We start from the raw sequence: 20,316 nt of genomic DNA, 5'->3' as shown, positions 1-20,316 counted from the left end.
GACTCAATTTCTTCCCCTTGCACTTTCTCCCGGGTGCCGAATGAGTTATTGAACTCCCTCATATATCTTTCAGGAACATATTGAGAGGCACGATAGTTGTGAGGATCACCAGACTGGGGGAGGAAGAGAATTGTGACAACATGTGGGAGTTTTCTAAGAAGGACAATATTTCAAACACGACATTGTAAACGTGCAAGGGCCATTTGCAGACAGGGGTGGCAGTAAGAGAAGCAGCTGCAGGCTTTGAAGCCTAATCCACTCAAGTCTTGATTTACCTCCTTATTCTCCATCCTAGAGAGGAGGAAAGGCTGCCTAAAGCTTAGAAAAGGCAGACGGAGAGCAGAGAGGGCAACAAATTAAAGCAGGACTCAGAGAAGGAACACAATATCTGAGATAAACATAGCATAATGAAGAAGACATGAAGACACAGCATGGAAGAACTGAGGACTGATGGCTTTACTTAACAACTACGGCGATGAATACTCCTGCACTAATGTAAACACTTTTTCGTCCAAAGGGAGAAACTCTAGGCGGACAGTGGGTGGAAAGATGGATTTAACCCGGGTGAAGAGCCAAACAAAAGGAGAAGTGTTTAGGGGCCCTTGTTCACAGCCAACACAGAGCTGATATGTCATAAACCCACAGCCCCCAAAGAGCTTCTGTTCTGTCCTGAGAACAACCAGCGCCTGACGCCTTTGAAGACTTTCTTTCAACTGAAGTACAATGTAGGAGAACGGAATATCAGAGGGGACATTGGTAATCTGGATTAAGTGACCATTTGACTGTAGCGACATCGCCGACCAGATGTAAAATTATTTAGTTTTAAAGATAAATTAGCTCTTCACCTACAATGAGTTCAGCAGGGTTCTTCTAGGATATTACAGTAGTAGACCGAGGAAGAGCATGGTGAGCTATTTTATGAACGTAACAGCGGGGAATCTGTGCTGAAGCCCACAAGCATCCGTTCAAAGACCAGACCACAGTAAAAACAGATCAGGGGACAGCGCCTTCCAATATCATCTTCAATCATATTTCAGAATCGCGGTCCTGTTCGTTTTGGATGGGGTAAAAAAAGACTGTGTGGCTTTTGCAAGATGTTAGTTAGGGCTCCGAGGCATGGAAAAATGACTTCAGCAAGTACAGTGGGCCGGTCCAGGTGCAATCAACCGTCACTCTGATCATATATCGACTGTTTCACTACCACAGACTGAACTCTGGATGTGTGTCATTTCAGGGCCTATAAAGAACCCGTGGCCCTTGCTGAGATCATGCCTCGTTCGGGGGGGGGAGCAAAAGGAATCCAGGTTACGGGACCTTATCAAAAGATGCATTTCAAAGCCATGGGAGGCCAAGCTTTTCAAAAGGCATTTATATTATTTCATCATGCCATTGAATATCACGTTGTAGTTGCCCCACCCATCCACTGATCCATTCTTCGTCACACCTTCAGATTTCAAAGGGCTGTCAGCACATTGGAAACAGACCTCAGTACAAAAGTACAAGCCTAATCAACATAATTGAATGCATATAGTCTGCAGGATCCGTCAGCAGCGAGCCGTGTTTTAAGAATCACACTGAGGACAAGTGAGGCTTGAGTGGAAGCACCTGCAACCCAGCTTTAGCGAAGTAACTTTTAGAGAACTGATTAGTTTAACTTCCCTTCAACCCCACTTCCCCAAAACACACAAGTGATATATAATGAAGATAGAGAGGCAAACAAATTCAACATGGAGGAAAGACAAACAATTAGGAATACCTGGGCAAACAGTAAGATGATGACAGAGATACTATCAGGGATGAAGACAGATATATGCAATGTAGAGGATGGAGAGTATAGCAGAGTGTAGTGTTTGTTGGAATACCGGGATGGAAGGTTCTAAAGTCTGTGAGAAGTCCGGGTTTGGCAGTGGCCATCCACTACTTTTTTGTCCCCAAAAAAGAGATGAAAGGCGGTTGTTTGGCCAAACTCTTGTCAGCTAAGCTAAAATGTGCTCTTACATGGTAGACAAAACACAGAAGTCACAACAAGTTAGCCGCTTCCAAATGACCTGCCACCTCCGCTTATTGTGGCAATAGAGCAGCAGCAGACTCTCTGGCAGAGGCCTGCATGTTCTGTCCAAAGCCGTGGCCAGCTACTTACTTCAGGCGAGTCTTCCAGGGATATCAGAGGCAGATTTGCCAAGACCAGCAGAAAGGCTTCATTTTGATCACATATTAATAATGGCACACAATTTACACTCTCAATCTTTCGTTTTCTCACTCTCATGGGCTATAACTCAATAGCCCAATGCCTGATTGTCAAACAGAGAACATGGTCTGTAAAGCTGTTTTCAGGTTCTTTCTAATGAAAGTGAGCATGTCCTGCCAGCCAATGACCAATTTAGTAGCCTGTGTGCTTTGGATGGGAACAGCAGAGGATGTCATCCTACCTCAACAAATAGAGAAAGAATTCTTCAAATTCAAACAAATAAAAGTCATCATTCCTCACCCTCAGTCGCACTCACTTGATTTCGTTCTTTTACATCTGTTTCCTTTGACTGCGTTTTTCAATTTTTTTGCTAAAATGATGTGGAAATTTTACTTCTGATGTAACTGGAAACAGGGATCTCTTCCAGTGGCAACAAATCCTTGTGTTTCGGTACTGTATCACTGCGGCACAGAGCCGGCTACGGGCCAAGGACCACGACAAATGGCTGGGAACTCCCAGAGGAACGCCATCCTCCCAACATAGGCAAAGTCCTCCAGACCTCCCCTATGTTTCCCACATTTTGGGGCCAGATGCTCTTGATTTCGATATCACGATGGAAAAAAATCTGTTAGCCTTGACAGAGAATACAAAACAATATGGACCTTATCATACCACTCGTATGATTCAGGATTTGTGTTTCTATGTATGCCTTTGCTCTACATATGTGGACGCTATAGTGCAGAGATGTTAGAGCCTCTCCATAGCAATGTCTGCATCTCATTACTCAGTATCATTATAGAGCCATCACCTTTTCCAACAGGGGGTGTTCAAGATTGCAGAGGATAGGATGGCTGGAATCGCTCATCTATCGCTCCTGCACAAACATGCACACATTCAGCCAGTAAGTTATTAGTGTATCTGGTAAAAGCGTTGTCCCTTCACAAGATTTCCATGTGTAGTCTTTCATGCGAGTGTCGCCCACCTCCTCCGCAGCTGTGCATGGCTGAATCACCCTTATCTTTAAATGCTGTGCAGGGGCCATAAACCTTGATAGAACACGCAGGTACGGCTTGGAATAACACAGTTAACTTTAATAAGGTTAATAAAAGGGCATCGGGGTCTTTAGAAGTGCCTTGCTCCAGAGTGTGTGCGCGAGGATTAGGGCTGGTTACGGGTTTATGGTTTAAAGGGCACCATGCAGCGACTGTTATGGCACATGGGGGGCTCGTCAGCCAACAGGTCACTCAGCTGCGGTATTGGGCAGGCCAGTCAGTCAAAGCCAACTGATTTGAAACCAATTAGCCAATGTTTGTCCAGTTCACTAAATCCAGTACGGGGAAACTAAAAGCCGGGAGTTTAAAATATCAAATCAATTATGAACTTTTAGATTTGATTTGTTCTTGAGAACTCACAAAAGTAAATAAAAGCTTTCTTTCCAGATAACAATTATTTTCTCATCCCTCTTTGATTTTTCGATTTGACAGTTTTGATAAACACTATTGAATATCCTTTATAACTTTCAAGAACTATTTCTGACCATAAGGATCTGTTCAACTATTTGTCAATTGACAGCGACGAAAATATGTACTGAAAAATATATATTTTAAAGCTGAAAGATCAATCTTGTATCGAACTAGGCACCGTTTGTAAATGAACTCAAACATATTTAATATACACGCTGCAAATGTTTGTTACGAATGGCATCACTTAATCTGCAATATCGAAACGCCAGCTGATTTATCTGCAAGCACTACTGGAAATACTGTTATGTTTGTGTTATCATTGGGGCTGTCACTTTTCATTTGAACAATTTTAACTTTAGTTTGATTCAGGGAATAATAAATGCTGATTGTAATAGTATTGTTAATGCTACAGTACAATTGGATATGCTCCCCTAGCTGGGTAATAAGTACTTTAAAATGGTCTATCAGCTTGATCTATGCATGCCCTTTTGACCTGTCAGTAAACAAAGCTTATAAGATAGTTACGGTGATAGACGGGATAATCGCAGCATCTATGATATAAAATTCCAAACTGAAAGTGTTATGCGTTCGTAATAGTTCCAACTTGACTTCTTGAAAAAGTGATTCAAACAAGTGAAACTGGAGATTGCGAGGTTTTGTCCCCTGCTTTCCAAACGAGATTCAAGTCTAGCTTTTCTTTCTGATGTCTTAGCCTCTAAATCTCCAATGTCCCCCTATTGTACCTCTCCCCCACAAACGAGCCATCTACCACAAAACTGCAATCGCATAACTGCAGAAGCAGGGAGGAAATGGGGCTACAAGGAGCAAACACCCACTCTCACTGCAGGAGGCTCGCTGACCTCTGAATGGCATAAACCAGATGTTGTAACGTCTGATGGAAGAGCGGTGACGTTGAGAGCAATCGAGTAAGCTCCTCATCTGCGAACTGCCATTACTGCGCAATCCTCATCAAAAGAAGGGGCAAGTTAATACTGAAGTCAGTCCAAGTATAAAGAGAAATGTTTAAACACATGTGGAACCGTAAGCGAGGACGGTCAATTCGATTGTCATTGGAAAAACAATGTGGAAATTAACCTTTCATATTTTTTTGATAACTGTCTCTGTAATAAGTCTTTAAGGTAAGTGTATTCATAAAGCACATTTTAGCACAATGGCAATTCAAAGTGCTTCACATAAGTGTGATTATATCTTTAAATTGCCTCTGGAAAATCAGAGGTAAACAGAAAGGTTTTTGCCTTAAATAAAATCAGGGTTTGGGCAGAATTCAGGTATTCTGGAAGCTTTTTGGCATGGAGTTGATCCTTTAATTGGACATCCTGGGACGCTGTACGAGTAGATAGAAGTTTTTGATGAGGCCACGATACAAATGAAGCACATCTGACACCCACGTGGTGTTAAAAAAACGAAATCTAGAAAGGTATCCTTGCAGCTAATGGAACTCAGTAGGGAGATGAATGTTGTGTAGCAGACAGAGGAGTGGGCTGGATTTGTCTGTCTGTAGATCCAAGAGTGGGAGCTGAGATAAACTGAGAGGATCCGAGCCAAGCCGTGCGGAGGCGTAACGGTTATCTGTCCCTGACCGAGTGCACAACAAAACTCCATCACGGCCAAACAGGAGGAAAAACGACTAAACAGCAGCTGTCTGGAGGAGAGCAGCTGCATGGAGGGAATGGGGTTACACTGCGCTCAGGTTAAACTGAGCACAGTTTAGCCTCGATGTCTGTGTGGCGCAAGCTTCCAATCATCAGCCCGCTGAAGTGTTTGCATAATTAAAAGCTCATTTTGTGTCTCTTCTTGGCTGCCTTGTTACAGTGGGAATTAATATGAGTTTAAATCCTAAGAACGTTAGCCAACAAAATGTCACGTAACCGCGTCCAAAGCGCGGGGCAGGGTTTTCTGGAGGAATGGAGAGGCACAAAAAAATGTAAACATATTGAGCGAGGCCATTATCATCAAATAAAGCCCTGTGATTAACCTGCTTCCAAAGAATTATATAAAAAAGGTCACAGTCAAATGAGTCCAGAGTAACCCAATCACCAGGACGTTTTCTTAAACACTCCCGATGGTGGTATTGTGCCATTTTTCCATTTTTCAAATATTTTATATTGTTTTTAAGTAGATTTTTATCACTTTTTGGTTACATTTTATGAAAATCTAATTCACAGAGGCAAGTTGTTTATCTGGGCTTAGGCAAAGACAAAATGGAAAGAGAGGTAGAGAGAAAGAGATGGTGTTGTCTTACATGTGCCCTCCATTTGTCTACCCACGTGTTTGCTCTCCAAACAATCCAATAACGAGCATTTTAATAAGATCCACACACACATTCGTTCTCTCATCCAAATCTGGGGATGAAAAAGGAGAGCTGCTACTACAGAATAGTTAAATTAATGATAATATTTTCCCCCATTATGTTAAAAGCCCCAGCACAGTACTTCATCTTCTGTCTGTGTGTCTGTGTGTGTGTGTGTGTGTGTGTGTGTGTGTGTGTGTGTGTGTGTGTGGTGTTGAGGGGTCTGCAGATGGCAGGACTGCTAATGAAAAGGTCCTGGCAAGACCCCGACATGTCTCTGTAATTATTGGCAGCCTCGGCACGTGGAGGCGGTGTTGTTAGCCTCTGTGGATTTATGCTCGTCTGCAGAGGTGTTGCTACCTACACGCCAAATCTCCAGAACGCTGCAGAGGGTCCCGCGGACGCCCTCTGAACTGAGACTACACGTCAGCAAAATCAAGAGCAAATCCGTTCCGTTCAATTAGAGACATGATTGCTTACAGCCACATCATAAATGTCAAATATTAAAATGTGATATCTAAGAACAGGAACACGGTGACTTTTGGCAAAATCACTGTTGAGTACAAAGAGTGTTTCTAATGCAACATGTCTGGGATTTCTATTTAACAAGGATGATCTTTTAAGGATACGAGGTTGTGTGGGGAAGAGGTTGCCGTTGTCCTTCTGAGCTTAACTTATTCACTCAATAATGTTAAATATAAGTCGGTCACATTCTGTTGTATGCTAGCTGGGGAATACAGATCCACCAACGATTTATAGGACTTAGTTGGAGTGGAAGGTTTTTCCAACAGCTACCTGAACTTTTAAACATTCTTGGTATGCAGGAAACAGCAGAGAGAATAGATAAGTGTTATTATTCATGATCCTGGAGGAATTTGGGATGGAGTCAGAATTGCTTTTAGACATGTTTTTCTGTAGAATCTGTACCTGAGATGATTTTGGAACCTGGTTTTCCCTAATACAGACAATATGCTGAACTTCCCTCATCATGTGTTCATTTATTTATCATTGTGTGGGATATTAATGGGATATTTGCTGCTCAACATGGCTCATAACCATGGCTTATCCACTTAGTTAAATGTCAAGGGTCGTTTGCCACTACCACTAAATTCCTCTTAGAAAAATAATATCTAAATGTCAGCTTAATAATTGAACTGATCCTCTGTTTTATTTCTGGAACTCATTTTCTCACACATTTACCACTCATTTACTACTTCAACACTATTCTTCAAGTACAATAAAGAATAGATAGGACCATTTTTGGGATCAAATATATTATTTTAAATATGGTAAATGAATACTTGAAGAAGAGGGTACACTTCTGGAAAATAAGCAATTATATATAAACTACATTGGCATCCAAAATACATGCATGTAGTGTCCAATATTTATTTCAAAGAGGTTTCACAAGCTTTTAAAACTAGTAAAAAACAACTATTTAGGTCAGGAACCATTCCTTCATATATTTTTGGATTGTTACTTTTCTATTTTACTGTGTTTAAAGTCTCCATCCACCAAGAACAGCTAGGTAGTTGAAAGGTTTGTGTCTTGTATTTCATAATATGACACATTTTTCATCCTCCTAGTAACATTTTATCTCTTATAGAATCTCCTAAATCTCTTGTGGTACTGATAGTAATACAGAGTTCTGTGTAAAGGCGGTGCCGATGCCAGCTGGGAGTATCAGTGTGACATCACCGGGCCTGGAGATCAGTGATCTAACGTTCATCAATAATCTTCATCATGTTTCACCTGCACACAAAAACTTCACAGGACCATCACGGGGGAATCAGAGGAGATGGACCAGAGGAGTCTTTACGTGTTTTATTTGGAAACCCGAGCCCTTGCCGGTAATTGCCACAAAATGACTCTAATCGTAATTGACGGTCTGGCTTTCTACTTTGTCTGCGCACATTTCCAGGACGACGGGGGCTACGGTAACTCTGTTAAAAGTCTGGACGCAGAGACCCACACACTCTTTATCCATCAGAGCGGGACATAATGTCTGTCCTCCTTTTGTCCTTTTGTTATCCTGCCCTCGCCGGGGCTTCTGCGTGTGTGTGTATGTGCGTGTGTGTGCGTGTGTGATGATGTAGCCGGCCATTAAGTCAGACTGAGAGGAGGATAATACTCCTGGGGGGAGAGGTGGTGATTTCTGGCAGCTGTCCCGGCGTTGACAAGCTTGACGTGTTCTCCTTATTTTGACACGACGCCATCACGAACACACTTACACACACAAAGACATACAGAGAGACGGAGTGTATATTTGGACATTATTTGTTGATGTAAATCTGCATGATGTGAGTATTTGCCATGGTGTGTTTTTCATTTGGCAGGAATTAAGTAAGTGAAAATGGACTGGTATGTTTTCCAACCACAGCTTTTAGAGGGTCAACTAAAGCCGAGAGAAAAAGCAGACTTAAGACAGGTTCAAGGTGAATCATTTCTAATATGAAATTTAATTTAAGTGCTGGCAACCTGGTTTCCTTAATAAAGATATATTGAGTTTAAGGCTGGCACCCCACTTGTGTTCATGTTTGTGCATTGATGATGGACATAAAGAAGTAGCAAAGTACGTCTTTTATGAGTGCATTTTACTGGTTCTGTGCTGAGATTCTTGTGTTACGGATTGGACGAAGGGGTCTGTACCTGGCTCGTGGCCGGCTCTGGTGGCCAGGGCAGGCATGGCTCCTGCCGGCTGCTTCCTGGTTCCCCTCAGGCTGTGGAAAATGGCAGCGGGGCGTCAGAGTAGTGAGTTCCTCGGCAGCTCTCCCCAGGGACCAGCTGAATGTGAGGACGGGATTTATGCCATGGAGCCCTGCAAGAGAACAAGATTTTTAGAGCCTGCTTGTCAAATAGCAGAACGGCCGCATGCACGTGTGTGTCAGTCAGCTACTGTGTTCTGTGTTGTGGGAGCTCATAGACACCTGTAGCCATGGAAATGAATCTACCATACTCGCAAATATATGTTTCTTTGTGTAGGTGAGCCAGCGATTGAAAGGGAATGAGTGTGCATGTGTGTCTTCACAGTTGACTCTAGGTGTTTACAACCTGGCACTTTTTTTTTTCTAAGCTGCTGAACATCCTGCTTTGTACATGAGCCAACATCACCTCACCAGGAACGCATTGAACATAGACTCAGACACACATCCAGGTGCCCCACACTTTATTCAGCGTCCAGCGGAAGCAAGAAAAAACGTTATCCGCCGAGGGGAAAGTAAGCAAGCGAATGCAACAGACCTGTGAAAAATCAAACGGGCGTGGAAAAGCCTCGCTTCGTAAAGAATAGCACTGAACTGGAAAGCCAGATAGAGCAGGGACAGGAAGAGAAGGGGTGTGGAACACACATAAAAAGCCTGTGCAGAGCAAGACAAGTGCAGAACTGTAGAATTAGGACTTGGTTTAAACTTTTCGCTACTTGCTTGAGACCAGTGGTTCCCAACTGGTGGGTCGCTGTCCAAAAGTGTGTCGTGGAACCATTTATAACTGATGATAGACAACTTTTTTTTTGATTTGAAGTATTTCTGGAAAATAACCCTGCTGTAGAGCTTTGTTAACAGGCTGCACATTATCATTGTTTTTGTTTTTTATTTGGCCTATTACGATGATGCACATTTGCTTCATTTCATGTGACTGGTCTGTAAGTGATAATATGCATTTCCCTAGTTCTAGTCATTACATAATGTGGTGGAATAAACAGAGATTCAAACACAACAAGGAAAGTGCAGATATATTCACTTCAAGCACTTGTGAATTTGTTACAAGCTTACTAAGCTAACTGTATAACTATTCTTTTTAAAGAATGTAAAGTTTACACTTATGTGTGTACCATGAACTAATGACTGGGGCAAAAACTGGGCACTGGAGCTGGAACAGTTGGGGACGATTGCTTTAGACCCCCTCCATTTGACATTACGAGCTTTCATTTAAATTCAAAGTTTGGTTAAGGCCCAGAACAAGGGGAAATCATCAAGCAGACCTCAAAAGGCCTAAAAAAAAACATTATTAAAGACAAATCAAAGAAACAAATCCATTTAATGTCACCTTACAGACATCGGAAAGCCATGCATCTGAACTTGCAGGCTGCTTGGAAAAACTAGACTCACACTTCACCCGAGAGACCTCAAATCAGGTTACAAGCAACCGTAAAAGCAGGCCTCACAAGTAGGTAAGAACCTGCTATAAACGTGTCTTTGGGTGTGACAGTGACCTGGACCTGTTGACAGCTTTTGTATGCGCCGTCAGAGCAGGGTGGCAAGAACGCTGAAATCTGCACAAGTCATAGAGGGGTCTCAGTGGACGCCCTTGGCCACACACCGTCCACCTTTCCCCGGCCTCAGCCACAGCCCATCTTATTGAACCTTTAACAGGTCCCCAGACAATGTTTCCTAAACGTATTACAAGCTTTTTCAAAGGCCACTAAACCTCAACAAGTCCCTAAGTCCTGCCACCAGCATGAATGCTATCTGAAAAAAAGGGGAACGGAAAACAATTAGGATTGAGCCTTTGGGTCTTTACAGCATGCGGCTTAATGACCCATTATATGTCAGCTCCCATGTGCGGTGGCCCAGTCAAGCTCAGTTTCCTAAACTTGTAAAGCCTTGGGGTCCTGTAACTTGTTCACTTCACTGGAAGAAAATGCTCAAAATAAACACCGGCAGGGAGATAAGCTGCATGCTGCATCTCCCAAAGTGTTGTAAAAACGTTCTCTTTGTGGCTGACTCCAAAACACTTGGCCACAGACAGGGACAGTCAAAACACCTGAACCTTTTCAGTTCATTGGGACCCCCCATTAATTGCTGGTGGTGTCCACCACACACAAGTTTGAAATGACTTCACTTCCATATCAGTGGGCCAAAAACTGGACTTCAAATTCTTCACGAATGTGTATTTTGCAAGGAATCTCTCATTCAGCCCCCGCAGTGACTATTTCCTGGAGCCTTGCCCACATGTGTGTACAAACACACACACAGAGAGGTTAAGGCTTGCCATGAAGTCAGCCCACGTAGAAAAATGCTACCACGCCTTTCTGACATTCTGAGATGTGAACTCACCTCAGGGCCCGGCAGACCCCAGGTGGAAGCCTTGTGGAAAAAGCATCTTGATAATACAATCCAGAAGATGCCTAAGTGAGCAGGTAAGCAAGCCATCAGGAGCATATCAGAGAAAGATATTTCTCGTCTGGATTGAGATGTACAAAGTATGGTGCATTCATCAAACAGCACTTGAAAAAGGGTCAGTTTTCCATCCAGAGGAGATATGGGATTGAAAACCCTGCAGGCATGTCACGCCAGAACAAATTCTCAGGCCAGATTTGAGAGTCATTTGCATATAGCTTTGCATCACACACAAGCGCAAAACACTGCTGAAACTGGAGTTCATCTCTTTGTATACTTCTATGAAATAGGTTAAGAGGACCAGCAGAGAATGGGCAACGGCGCCTCGAGCAGTGACCACGAAAGCTGTCCAGCAGGCCGGTTTGAAGAGGAGACCGAGCCACCGCGCTCGTGCCAAAACAACTGACCCGTACTAAATCAGCTCAGTGTTTCACAGAGAGGGCCGCAGCACGGTTTTGTCATAAGGCTTTGTGATTGGAATGACAGACGTGAGGAAAGACAAGGGACAGTAATACTCTTAAGGTATGCCGCGCTGCGATATCAGCCTTTTCTTTGCATCCAAAAGGGGGATGACCACATATTCCCCAATCTGAGGAGGGATCCATCTTTCCATTTGAGGGAGCTCTGGGAGTGCCAGGAAGCATGTCGCAGAGCTCAGAACACCTGGGACTTTTTAAAAGGCCCAAAAGGATCATATAGACATACTTAAAGAAACATTCCCCACTGTCAGAATGCTCTTACCGTGTCGGCTGAGATCTCACAATATCAGATGGTCATGGGGGGAGTAAAGGGACACTTTACCATGTGGACGAGAGACGGGATATGCTTAATTGTAATGGGATATTCCTCCCTCTAAGTCTGACAACTTCAAATGGTTCTGCCACCATCTAGTGGGAACTTTCACTATTGCAGGGTATTTACCCAGAAACCCCAGCTGGGACGGAACCTGAAGCACCTCACACTTACAACGACCTGTATGTATAGATGTCGGGAGGCGTCTGTGTCTCTGCTTAGTCTTGTTCGGGGTGTGAAACCTGAGGTCAAATCGGTGTTTAAAGAGAAAATAGCCCAGGGTGATGGATGGATAGGTGGAAGGATGGAAACAGGGCGGTGGAGAAGACTGTTATTCTTCCTCTCTTTTCAAAAACAAGCCTGTCCGTCCAGCTAGGGTGGGGGGGGGGGGGGGGAACATGGGTGGAGTCGCCTGTTAGTGAAGGGAATAACAAAGTCAGAGGTGAGTGACTGACAGTGAAGAACACAGGCAGACTGGTCATTCCTAAGGGCCTGTTAACAATTTGAATCCATGCTTTGAGGTGAGAACTGCAGATCAGTTTAATTATGAAGCGTCTTCCCTTCCTGAAGGTAGTTCAGCTCTACTAATCAGCACCGTGAAACCTTCTCTGGTTCTCCTGCTGTGTTTGGTTTTTCAGTCTTGGATCGTACCATCTACTGGCCGAGGTTTTTACTGGGCCACCGTGAACGACACCGATCCTCTTCACTGCACGAAGACGGCCACCAAAAGCCAAACCTGTCACGTCTTCTCTGGTTTCAGCCTGACGGACCAATTTGCTCCAGAGCGACCCACCAGCTTCAAGGTCTGCTGATCCACTCCAATCTGAAGAGTTTATCTAGACTGGTGGGATGAGAGAAGATCTATTTGGCAGTCCGGGTGACACCTGCTCAGGTTTCCAATTCTGTACTGTCTGTTGCAACATGGTCAGGCTTTGTTTCTGCACTAAAATGTCACTATTGTATAATTAAGAAAATGCGGTTTTATTGTCCGATGTTTCCCGCTGCTTTTGTCTTCATGAGTCTCTCTAATAATATCTATCCCTGTATGATGAATGCAGTGTCAAGTATTGAAATGTGTGTTTATATTAAGCGATCCCTGTTAAACAAAAGTGTAAATACATATACACCAAACTCTTTTTTTAATGGACCAAAAGATGTCAAATAATGATGAGAAAAGGCATCAACTACGTACGTTCGTAACTCATTAAGTGAACATTTAAGTGTAAATCTTAAGGCAGATATAAAATAACTTTGGCTGAATTCATTTTGAGGAGTATTTGATCAGAGCAGAACATTTAACATTATTAGATTGGATGACAGCTTTTGTTTTTAGGTAAAGTTCCATAAGACGCAGTTTGTGCCAAAAAGAAAATCAGATTGGACTCGTGACCAGTTCCCGGAAAAATGTATCATCAAAAACAGGTTTAGAGAAGAAAAAAACTAAAGAGCAACAAAACATATTTCCTAAATCCAAAGGAGACTGCCTACTATTTATCATCCTGCCATGGCAGCAAGTGTTTTCAAGTAAATAAACGCACACTGTATTACCAGCTGAACGTAGAAGGAACACTATCTTATTATTACAAGTCAGTAGTGCCGGCAAAAAGCACACGGAACAGTTCACAAAACAGGTTTTTAAAAACTCAAATTTGACTGAGGACACAAAAGCGGGATGCCCAGGAATGGGTTTTTCAAATAATTCCCAGAGTTGTTCCTTTTATGGAAAACTATGTTCTTTTACTTTAAGCCCCGTTGAGCTTCAGCTTTGGGGTATTAGTCTGAGAGGTGGGGGGGGGGGAGCTGTGAAGACAGATTGGATGTAAGATCAATTTGTATTTCAGCTACTCTATATCATATTGGCTTTGATGAACCACAAAGTGCAAAGTCAGACAGACAGAAGGAGATAGAGTTACAGCCACATGCACACTACCTTACATGACACAATCGTAAGGGTATAATTGCAGCGTGGTGTCGGCGGACATTCATTTACACACATGGTGGAAGTACATTTCAATGGGCTGCGTGTAATTGCAGTGCATTAAACCGTGGTGGAGGGGAATGTTCATCCACGTGACATTTTGTAAAACTGAAAAATCCTCCTGATGCAAGCGTTGCAAATGTTTTTCTGTGGAAAAACACATTGTTGAATAATGTCTTTCTCCTGCCTTGGCGCAGAGCTGCCAAAATGTCCCCATGTCGATTCCTATTAAGAGTGAGCCGCGTGACGCTGGCGGGATAGGGTTGTGTTTTCAGGCGTGTGCCACAGGACTTCTCGTTAATAGCCGTTAGCTTTACGAGGGATCGGGGCTGCCTAAATTAAGACTCAGCGGTACCTGGCACGGCCGATGTTCCAGTAATGACTGACTGCTGTGGGGTAGCAGTAATAACACTGAGCAATACGGAGGAGTATATTCATACGACTAAAAAGGCATATGGAAACAGATTAGGGGAGCAAATGTGGAATATCAATGAACACCATTAAGCCATGACGAAGGAAAAGCACATATCAACAGACATGGCTTCATCCGATGTGATGGGATGACGGTGAAATGGGAAAAGTGAGCGCTCTTCTTCTCGGTCTCAGGTGGGATTTTTTGACAGCTCAGAATCTGCCACGTGTTACTCATAAAAGGTCCCGTTTTTCCACATTAAATACATCTGTGTATTTACAAGTGTATTGTAAGCACACACAGATATAAATCTTTGTTTAGGTCAACCTGTCTTTCCAGAGTCATGATGTCATTCTCCCCTTTCAGCCACCTCAACGCTCAGCTGGCTGGAGCATTTCATCATGCTTGAAAAAAAAGAGAGAGCAATGTAATTTACAAGAGAAATGGAAATATGTTTTAGGAACTCGGGGCTCACTGATGTGGAAGATTATGAGTCAGGCCACTCCAAGAAAATCAAATGTGACAGACTGTAAGTCTCCAGTTGATATTTATTGCAGAACACTACAATGAATGTCTGTTGGATGTGTCAAACTACTTTTACAAGTGTCTTATCTCACAATTACATTACAAGAAATGCATAACATTACTAAAAGGTGAAGCAACATACAATAACATATCAAGTTCTAAAGTCACTTTCACCTAACAATATTACTGTGACCACAGTAGCACCTGTTCACAAATAATAGAGGCGTGTAATAGATATATGAAACAAATTAAGGCCATTTAGTAACGCAAGTCATAATGATACTCAGGAAAAAGGAACAAAAGCTGTGAAGGGACTTACCAAAACACACAGAAATGTAGCTTCACACGCAGCAGTTGGCATTGCCTATACACTGTTACAGTGCACACAGACTACATCCTCCCATTCAGGAAGAGACCTGCCCACCAGGTGTTTCAGCTCACCTGAACAGACCTGAAACTCAAGTTTTTTTTTTCCTGCCTAATGGCTCGCTGCGCTCCGCCCTGTATTTATTATTTTAACCTCACACTACAATTCAATTGTAAACACAGAGTGTCACCAGGGAAGAAGAACATTTATACGACTTTTTGGGTAATGAATACTATACGGTCTAAAAGTAAATTCAGAGGATATATAACTCTTAAAAATATTTAGAATATATAAGTATTTTTCCTGATTTCAATAGGGTTTAAATATTTCAAAGGTAAAGCACAATACATTTTTCAATTATGTATCGCAAAATCCCTCAATATTCCACAACGTTCCCTATGAAATGTCACACAAATATATCAATGATACTGTCCATATACAGCAACACTTTGGGAAATCACAATTAAGAACATGATTTCAATGTATAATTAAAAATGTTATGTTGAAAGGAACAGCTATCAAGCCAGAAACCCTTTAACTCACTGTACCGATTGTCCCTGCAGTACCAACACATGGCCGCTAGATGGGGCTATCACCTCACTGAAATACCTCCAGTACACTGTTTTTCCCCCCAAAAAACTAATAATGAAAGTAGCTTGGTTTCTTTTGTGTGTGTATTTGTGTCCACAACTGTGTGTGTGTGTGTTTGTGTCTGCCCTCACCATGAACTCAGATGTGCCTCAGGGTGCCAGTAAAGATGGGCTCCAGTAATCTCATCCACTGCCTGCCAGGGGCCCGTTATTTAAAAAAAAACCAAGGCTGGCTGCCACACACACACACAGGAGCCTTTTTTGTTCTGCACAAAGGATTCCTATAATAGAAATATATCACAATATAGTCTGAGAAATGTAAAAAAAAATTCTAGCACTTTCCTATAGGGATCCCTTTCACCTGCACACCTGGTGAGATAGTCGCTAACGAGCCATCGTTAGTGTTATCAGCAACACCTGGAGTCTAACTGTCTTACTCAAAAACAACACTTTATAAACCTTTACCTCCAAACTGAAATGCAGAAGCCTAAAGAAAAACTCAAACTACTGAAATCACTGTTGATTATATGTCCACCATAATCAAAATATCAAATATTTCTGATCAAATAAATCAATATCAAAATTGCAAGGTTGACTTTTGGTGGATTCCCACATATTGAAAAAATAAATGAAAATAGCAGAACAGCTAGAACAGTACGATAGGTCTGTATGCTTTTTCACGATATCCAAAATAGACGATATTTAGTTTCATGTCACGATTGTTATATTGCTCAGCCCTATGTAATAATATAGATCATCTTTTTAATCTTGGGATCTGAGAAACTGATGAGTGTTATAAAAATAATAAAAAGATGACTCATTAGTTCCAAAACTGCATTGTAGTCTCAACAACTTCCTTGTCTTAACACCTCTTTGTCCTCCTCCCATCTCTGCCCTGTGGTTCCCATGCACACACAGCCGCTCTTTGTCTCTTCCTGACCCATTAACAGTGAGAGGAGACCACAGTCACTATCAGTCGCCACTCACACATTCCTCCCCGTCTCTCTCTCAATCACACACGAACACACATACACAGCGTGCGGGGTCGCCATTGCGTTGTTAATGACCAATTCAATTAATCCTGGACCTGAAAAGTCAGAAAAAAATATCCTATAAACTCCACGGGAGGAGGGAGCCGAACTCACTTTGCTTAATCAAAATCCTTGATGTGAGTGCTTTCACTTAAGCTGTACGACCCAATGTGCCTGAATAGAATTGTACTTATTCATCGTGAGGGAGAGACATTAATCCTTTAAACATACAGAATGAATATGTAACTCCACTTTCCACTGACATTAATTAGATGATGACGGATTTTCAGATGAGAGATTTAAGCTGTAAATAGCAATGCACCTGCAATGACAGGCACTCAGAGAGAGCAGCAGGTAGTCATAAGCCTCACTAATCCAGAAGTGTTGCTGGGTAACCTACAACCACCCCATATATTGCTGGAGTGAGTTACTGTACATGCATCGAAGGGAGAGAGACGTGTAGAAACAGAAAGAGACCGCTGCTTTCACAGACTGACAAAAAAAAAGCAGTGATGCAACAGACACAGGCTAACATAACGGAGTCACGTCTGCAAGGCACACGTTAACACGCACCCTTCTGTGGGCGTTTACAGGACGTGTTAACAGAGCTGCAGCCGGAAGTGGAAGTGAGCCCATTAACACATGCATTATTGATGGAGACAGGTAAAGGGAAGAGAGGAGAGAAAAAAGTAAGAAAGGATGGAACAAAAGCAGAGTGAAAGGTACAGAGAGGGTGAAAGAGGCAAAAAGAGGGGTAGAAAATACACCCTAACCCACTCACTCACATTAGTCTGTGAGATGCAAACCTAACCACACTCAAGCAGTTTTAATATTCACTCATCATTGCTGCTCAAAATAATCCTTCTTACTATCAACAGGCGTCTGTGTAAAATAGTTTCAGGCCAACTTCTGATACAAGGCAGCCATACCAAGCTTGCCTGAGAAGAAGTGGGTATCATATCAGGTATTAGCTTGCTGCAGAAATAGCCGCATGTGGGTCGGCGACTTAACAGGAACAGTGGAAGTTATGTTTTTGTAAAACACCGGCTCAGTTCATATGTACGCAGGGACAATTCAAAACTGTTATAAAGACAAGGAATCTTACTTACGAGAGAAAGATTATATAGCCATGATAGCACGGGATGCCAATGTGCACGTGATTTCTAATAAGCCTTGGGTAATAAACAATAGTATCGGACCAATTCTGACATCACCAACGTTTTTTACAATTCATTTTCATTGAAGGGACCACTAGAGTTGTACTAATTTAATGGTAATCTGTCCAAAAGTGGCTGTGAGATTTCTCGAACAACAGCCTTGCAAACAAAACAAAAACGACGTTTATTTATGATACGCCGTAAGTGTCTGTTTTAAAAATCCAGTATTGGTCTGGCTATACAGGACCTAGTGTTTGTTTGTTTTTGGTATTGTTGACCATGGTAGAATGGTCTCTTACTCCCTTTGAATTAGTGGTACATGTGAGGGTCTATGTGCTTTCTGTGTTTCATTTTTTTCTCCAAATAAATCATATATACAAAAAGATTCAGAACATGTTATCAACTCCTGCTTTTGCCATTTGTGACAATAACTGCAAAGTCGATGACGAGGCAACTGTTTCCAAGAAAGTTCAAACCGCCGCCTTAATTCCCCGCAGTGTGAACCAGCAGGGCTCTGGTCGGGGTCGAACAGGGAGAGGGAGAGTTTGTCGGGAGCTCAGATGGCACAGCTAGCACTCCAGGAGAGCTGCAGAGTAGGTGAAGCGGGCTGAAGTCTGTGACCGGGTTGCATTACACCAATGAAAACCCAAATATACATGCTATCACGCTCAGGAGAACATAAACACATAAGTGATAGTTTGAGACATGGGATGGTAACACAGCACCTCATCTAGGAGTCATTCTGAGGTCTAAATTAAATCGCCATTCCAGGTCCAGTTCCAGAAGAAGCCAGTGTATAAATCAGTAACCAAAGAGGGACTAAGACAAACATGTGTTTCAGTTACCAGATAGCAAAACTTGTGTCCAGCTGTAGAGCAATCATAGAAATAGGGTTTTTGTATTTTTAATTCCTTGAGCAGATTTTAGCAAAATGCTTTTTAACGTGCGAGTCCTATGATGCCGAAAATATCATGAGCTATCCCGACTTAAAGTGTAATGGGATTATTTCCCACGTTGGGCTGCTTTAATAGCTACACTATATTTAGTCAGTTCTCTTTTTTGTATGCTACAGTGGCCATATTCTGTGTTGTTGCTAAAACCTTTGTGTGTGCAAGTAAACATCTCAAAAAGCCCTACAACGCTACTCTGGGGTTTCCCTTTCCTGTATTGTATGCATGTAAATGGTCTGCAAAGGCTTGAATCCAATGGTCCATGCCAGAGGGAGATCTCCCACACACGCCCCCCTTGCCTGAAACACCTCAATTAGAATCCTTCTTTTACTTTCATCACCTAATGACATCACTATACCCTTGCGCTTCTACTGGCTAGCGCTCCTACACATTGTGCGTGATAGGCAGAAGGTGCAGAACATCTTCAAATGATTCACAAATCCCAACAGATCCGGCCAGCTATCCAATCAGAACACTCTGGTTTCAGACAGAGGGTGAAAACAGGTGCAGGCAGTATGAGAAAAATAAAGATCTTCTTGAGCATTAAAGCATGTAAGCATGTCACAGTAGAGGCACAAAACACAAATATGAACCAGAAAATGAGCATAATAGGGCCCCTTTAAGAATATTGAGATACCTAAAGTAGTAATACACCATATTCTAAGAAGAGAAGTAGATCTACTCTCCCATATGAGATTCAAAACCACGTTGGTATCCGTCTCCAGTGTTGTGGCTCGCTTCACACACACAGGTGTTTGCACAGCATCAAGGCTGTCTTTCGTCCTTTCACTATTTGTGATCTTGACAATAAAAACAAGAGAGACAAAATAAGACGCAAGCCCCCCCCTCTTGCTGTGGCACAGAAACATCTCTTGTAGCGACTGATAATCCCGGTGCTAAGCTGCTTATGATAGAAAAACAAACAATTACTAGATGGCACCCAGCTGCTGTTGGGGCATCATTTAACCCGACTACAGAAGGATGAATAGACAACCTGAGTTTAAATAGTGTCCATTTAAAAAACAGACACTGGAGAAGAAGTGGAGAGGATGTAATCATGAAGCCACATTTTTGGTTTTACTGTCAAAAGAGGCTTTCCTTAAAAACAAACAAGGAAAAACAACTCCTTCAAAATAGCATTAAATGTGTTTTTAACCACATCATTACAGACACTTTTACACCATATCATCCCGTAATTAAATCCACAGACTATTGTTTTTTGTGGGCTGCCGTACCAACCACTGTAGCCAAATCTTCCGGAGCACAGTCATGCCCTCTGCCTCCTCCCCCCTGCCCAGGACACAAACACAGGTTTAAATCAGCCGGGGGGTGACATCTCTCCCATCCGCAGTGTTACTCACTCTGGCAGGAGAATTCCAAACCGCTGAGCATCTTCAATGCTGCCCTGTCCTCCATCAGACCTCCCTCACCCCTC

The 20,316-nt window shown here is 42.5% G+C and overlaps 1 protein-coding gene across 4 annotated transcripts in view; it reads right to left on the bottom strand.

Moving 5' to 3' along the window:
- The window catches only part of mpp7a (MAGUK p55 scaffold protein 7a), a 128,070-nt gene that overhangs the window by 86,165 nt on the left and 21,589 nt on the right, over positions 1–20,316 (bottom strand). For 3 of the 4 annotated variants that reach the window (XM_063912857.1, XM_063912860.1, XM_063912861.1), the window contains exon 2: positions 8,612–8,780. In XM_063912857.1, the coding sequence (XP_063768927.1) occupies positions 8,612–8,648 (37 nt within the window). In that variant the 5' untranslated portion in view covers positions 8,649–8,780. Of the gene's footprint in view, positions 1–8,611; positions 8,781–15,105; positions 15,177–20,316 lie in introns of those variants that run through there. The other variant, XM_063912859.1, reaches the window with a different exon arrangement.

This window comes from Eleginops maclovinus, chromosome 21 (assembly GCF_036324505.1).
Source record: "Eleginops maclovinus isolate JMC-PN-2008 ecotype Puerto Natales chromosome 21, JC_Emac_rtc_rv5, whole genome shotgun sequence".
Taxonomy (NCBI): Eukaryota; Metazoa; Chordata; class Actinopteri; order Perciformes; family Eleginopidae; genus Eleginops; species Eleginops maclovinus.
Note: the sequence above shows the minus strand (reverse complement) of the source record. Positions and strands in the feature narration are given on the sequence as shown.